This window comes from Diplotaxodon limnothrissa, unplaced genomic scaffold (genome assembly GCF_057381915.1).
Source record: "Diplotaxodon limnothrissa isolate DT_005_m unplaced genomic scaffold, D_limnothrissa_male_GT1.1 unmapped_scaffold_9, whole genome shotgun sequence".
Taxonomy (NCBI): Eukaryota; Metazoa; Chordata; class Actinopteri; order Cichliformes; family Cichlidae; genus Diplotaxodon; species Diplotaxodon limnothrissa.
The window spans coordinates 147,501-152,575 of record NW_028188563.1 but is presented as its reverse complement, the minus strand read 5'-3'; the positions used below and the strand labels follow the sequence as shown (position 1 = coordinate 152,575).

General features: G+C 40.9%; 1 protein-coding gene across 1 annotated transcript; it reads left to right on the top strand.

Moving 5' to 3' along the window:
* The first annotated feature begins 1,301 nt into the window (after positions 1 to 1,301).
* Positions 1,302 to 2,715, top strand: LOC146606784 (histone-lysine N-methyltransferase SETDB1-B-like). Its single transcript, XM_085349402.1, has one exon. It carries the CDS (start codon positions 1,594 to 1,596, stop codon positions 2,713 to 2,715), a length of 1,122 nt encoding a protein of 373 aa, XP_085205528.1. The 5' UTR covers positions 1,302 to 1,593.
* Positions 2,716 to 5,075: the final 2,360 nt, after the last annotated feature.

The following is a 5,075-nucleotide window of genomic DNA, read 5'->3' as shown; positions in this document are numbered from 1 at the left end:
TACCAGCAGTATTTATGACCGGCGCACTCAACTGGTCTTCGCCAGATTATCTGCCAACTTTAGTCAGTTCTCGGCCTCACGTCTGTTCCTTGGTGACTCATCGTGTGTATTAATCTTATTTCCTCTGTTTTCTCGTCAGCCTCTGAAACCCACCTACCAAGCTCTCCTGGATACAAGTTTGCAGCCGCCGGTAATCCTTCCCCATTTTGGAACTGCCGTTCTCTTCTGCCTGCCTCCCTGCATTGCATGCAGCACCCATCTGGACCTCTCCTGCCTCCCCCCTCCACGCAACCCCCACCTGCAAGCTTGTAAGACAGCTCAGTGTATTCTCCTTGGATTCACTCGCAGCCCTCTGTGGGATTCCCCTGACTACTCTCTCCTCTGTTTCAGTGCCCTGGCCCGCCACAGTTTCCCCTGCCCAGTACCTGCACCCAATTATCCCTGCCATCTAGTTATAGTCACAGTATTTTTCTCTCGCCTCAGACATCTAGTTTATGTTCATTAATTCTAGTCTGCAATTTCTGTTAGCCTCTGAGCATTGTAATAAAGTCTCTTTTCGTTACACCACACCTCTGGCCTCCGGGTTTGAAACTGCACTTGAGTCCATCCCATTTCCACGGGCCATGACAGCTATACCATGTATAATGACAATAAAGGCTTTCAATTCAATTAAATTCAGTATATATATTTTTTAATAAAATCATGATAAGAAAGAGTGACTCCAAAACTACTCCAAAAGCATGAAAGGCTGGGTTTGATTTAAAGGGGCATGATTAACATGTAGTCATGAATGGCCTTTCTGTCTGGTATAATGAACATGCCTGTTTGTTATAGTCATAGTTAGTTTGTCATTCAGATGTAGAATACTGTAGGCAATTTTCATATCTATGCTATCAACTAATTAACTTGACAGTTATAATTCAGTTGAAAACCTTACTTTTGTTAGACCTCAGTACAGTGTTGGATACTGTTTACAACCATAATCTATTGCAGGGATTAGAGCATGCCACAGGTATTAAAGGTGCTGTGCTTCAGTGGTTTAAATCATATCTAATAGAAGTCAGTTTGTTCATGTAAATGAGAAGCCCTTTTCACCCATCAAAGTTAATTGTGGAGTTCTGCAGGGTTCTGTACTGGGACAAGTTCTGTTTAAATTAATTCAATTAAATTCATCTTTATATATTTACTGCCAAGTCACAATAGCAGTCACCTCAATATTAATATTGCAAAGTCAAAAGAAATACACCCCAATTCTGTGTCATTCTCGCGGGCAACCTACTTGTTTTGGGGCCTAGTTGCCACAAAGTATGAAAGCAAATTTTGGAATGGTTCCTATTTTCGTACACGTCTAAGTAGCAAAAAAGAATCGTAGTGCGAGTTGTTTTGTGTAATTTAAATACTTTTGCGATGCAAAATCTGAAAGGAAGTTTAACGGTATGTTTCTTTGTTTCCTTTTGTACGTAGCCTGTCAGTGCTAAAGGAAGTTAGCTAGCTCGAGCGACCGATTTTTAGCTTTTAATTGCTTCTGCTCACAAAAAGGACCAGACCTTTGTGATTTTTGAGGTGGATATTCGGGATACAACAACAGTGGCCATGGCTATGATTATGACTGTGGATCAGTTGGAGACAAAAACATTGTTACTTCAGGAGTCCTTGAAGACAGAAGAAAACCTGTTGGATTATGAATGTGAGGAGTCCTTGAAGACAGAAGAAAACCTGTTGGATTATGAATGTGAGGATGAAAAACATATTTTTGAGTCTCCAAATGACTCAGTTTGCTGTGTAAATGAAACTGCCAGAAAGAGGAAACTATGCCAAAACGGCTTGGACTGTCCCAGACCATTTAAAAAGCCAGTGGTAGTGTTGACTAGACTTCCTGAATATAAGAAACCTGCAAGAATTAACAAATGCAGTGAGAGCGACAGAACACCACCACCCGCTTCACCTCCGAGCACCAGCACCAATGCGGCAGATGTGGCTCCTGTTATAATATCATCAGTGTTTGGCCATTCCTCCAAGGAAATAATAACTGCCCGACCTGAGGCACAGAAGGATGAACTCAAATTGAACATGGTAGTTCTGGCTAGGAGAAGACCTATGAGGTGGCAACAGGGGAAAATAGTCGAGATAGTTACAAGGGAAGACGGACGGTTAAAATACAAAGTCAGTTTTGAAGAAAAAGGGAAGAGTCTAGTATCTGGACACCACGTTGCTTTTGACACCACAGCAAAGGTGGAGCAGCTGTATGTTGGTGCCCGTGTGGTGATTCAGTGTCAAGATAACAAGTACCGGTTCCAGCCTGGTGTCGTAGGCGAGCTCCGCAGCAGAAAGAACCGCCTAAGGTTCTTGATCTTTTTGGATGATCACACGCCGGTCTATTTTGGGTTACCTTTAATTCATTTGGTTTGGAAACCTTTGGAAAACATTGCAGATGACATTCCAGAGGGCCCTCACAAAGACTTCATAGAACATTACCTGAATAAGTGGCCGTACCCTCAGTTAACCCAGTACAGGCTTGGACAGACCCTTAATGCTGAATTGAACGGAGTCCTGCAAAAGTGTGAAGTGCAGATTATTGACTGCAGCTTAATGCAGGTTATCTTTCAGGAGAGTGAACATAAGGAGTGGATTAACCGAGGTTCATCACGACTGGCGCACATGGCAAAGTTTTTGGAGATGAAACACAGAGAACAGCTTGAGTGCGACTCTGACTGAACGTCCCCTGATGCATGAGCTGCAAAAATTGAAACTATTTTACAATCGGACGAGATGCCTTTTTTTTTTTTTGGGGGGGGGGGGGGGGGGGGGGTATTTTGTTTTTTTTGTGGAGAACCAGCAGCCAGTAACAAATGAGTGTGATGGTACAAGCATACTCACACTCATTTTTAAGCTTGAAACAGGTTTTATTTCTCCTTTTTTTTTTTTTTTGTATTTACTTTTAATGTACAGACTTGAAGAAATATATATATATGTAGTTGGTGGATTAATGCATTTCCAAATGTTTGTCCAACATAAACAAATTACCCAATAAAAAAAAAAATACACCCCAAAATTCTATGTAAGTCTTGTTGGTAGCAGCAGCCTTGTGCCTGCCAAGTTTGGTGTCCGAAAAAGCGTAACAAGGAACCAATGAATTGTAGCTAATAGAAGTTTGTGTAAATAAACAGGTCGCCAGCAAGCCGGCAGCCTGGCGTGCGCACGGGCCATCGCTGGGGCCCGGTGGTGATAGCCCTGCCCTGTTTCAAAAAATTACCCATCTTGGGTGTATGCGCATTTTACATCATTGGGCCGTTCATGATGAATGTTTCAGTATTTCTTTGCCTTCTTCAGGCTTGCCCAACGTGTGTTGTCTTGTCTCTCTTTGACTTCTGTCTTGTCTGTGTGTCTTGGCTTTTATGCTCTTTCTTTGCTCCTCCCACTCTTGGGTTTCCAACTTGTATTTCTTAAAAATTCTTACTTGCTTTTCTTTCTGTTTTTCTTTTCGTGACTTCCTTGTCCTTCCTTCCAGAACCTGAGGTGAACGGTCCATCAATGGGATTGGGGTCGGTGCCCCCTGTTCAAAAAATTACCCTTTTTTTTCAGTTTTCATTTCTTCTTCTGATTTTCTTTAACTTTTCTATCTTTCTTTGCCACTCTGGGCTTTTCTCTCTCTTCCCTTTTTGTTCAATTTCCCATTTCTTTTAACTTTTTCTATTTCTTTGTTTTTTCGTGACTTTCATGTCTTTTTCTTAGTTTTTTAATTTTATTATCTTTGTTTTTCTTTATATGGCACCCCCTGCTTTGAAGACATCCCTCCTATGTTCTTTATGTTCTCTTTTATAGCACCCCCTTCCTTTATATCCTTTCCGTTTTTTCGTGATTTTCCTTGTTTGTGTCACTCATTTCTTCTTTGTTTGTCTTATCTTTCTTTGTGTCTTTTTCGTGACTTTCTTATTCATGTTTTTAAGTTTTATAGGGTTAGGATGTGGGATTGAGTCTGGTCGCTAAAGGGTTAGGGTTAGGGGGTTAGGGTTAGGGTTAGGTATTAGGAATCTGAGTTTTTGTTATTTCATTAATGTGATTCAGGTCCACTGGCATATAGAGGTCCATAGTTCTCCACTCATGTACTCCTGTACCTTAAACCTTTGTTCTCCACTGGTCCTCTGGCGGGTCTTTTTATTTGCTTTATTGCATTGTATTTTTAAGGAAATAGACATATTTATATATACACTGATATAGTATTTTCTATTTCAAATGTATTCATTAGTGATCCAGAGGTTATTTACAATGAACTAATTTTTGTTTTAAACAACTATTTTCCCACAGGCAAAGAAGAAAAAAAAGCAAATCAGACTCCAATTGGAGCTCACACCTTCTACACCAAGATCCCTCTCATTGAAGGGAATATTACGGTCAAGGTAAGTATACAAGGTAAGTTTAATTTTAATTTTTTTTTTTGTGGGAAAATGAGACCAAGTTCAACAGATCACTACAAGACTATTTACATAAGATGACCCACAGAGACTTCCATAAAGTGAAACTAAATAAACTAAGTAACTCAAACACTCCTATCAACACTCCTGCAGTATAAATAACTTTATTCTCACATCAAAAGCAAGAGATAGCAAATCTACATTACACTAATATCATCTAAAGTTTAGCCCAAGGAGTTCTGATGTTCAATTTCTTGATTCACAGGTCCTTATGCCTCCTCCTCTGTCCCTCCGTCCACGCTGCCCAGGGTTGTAGTTCCAGGATGCCCATAAGATTCAGTGGATGTGTTTGAAAATGTCGGACCAAGGGAGTTATTCAATCTGTCTTACCCAATGCTGTATATATGTTATTTTAACCTGTCTACATTAGTCTAACCCGTTTCCCCCATATACATCAGAGAGCACCTGTCAGGTTTCGTAGATCGGACTCACGCGCGGACCACTAGTGTCTTCAAAAGGTGCATTTATTTACAGTGTTCCTCTACAGTGGAATTCATATATACACATAATGGTGTCAAGGGAAAAGGGGCCGGGGTTCCAGGGTCCGGGAGTGAAAGAGGCAGGAGTCCAGGAAGGGAAGGTTTCCATTCAGCCCTCGCACAT

Bases quoted from the DNA above. Each gene is read 5' to 3' on its own strand.
- LOC146606784 (XM_085349402.1), top strand. From the start codon at position 1,594: ATGGCTATGATTATGACTGTGGATCAGTTGGAGACAAAAACATTGTTA.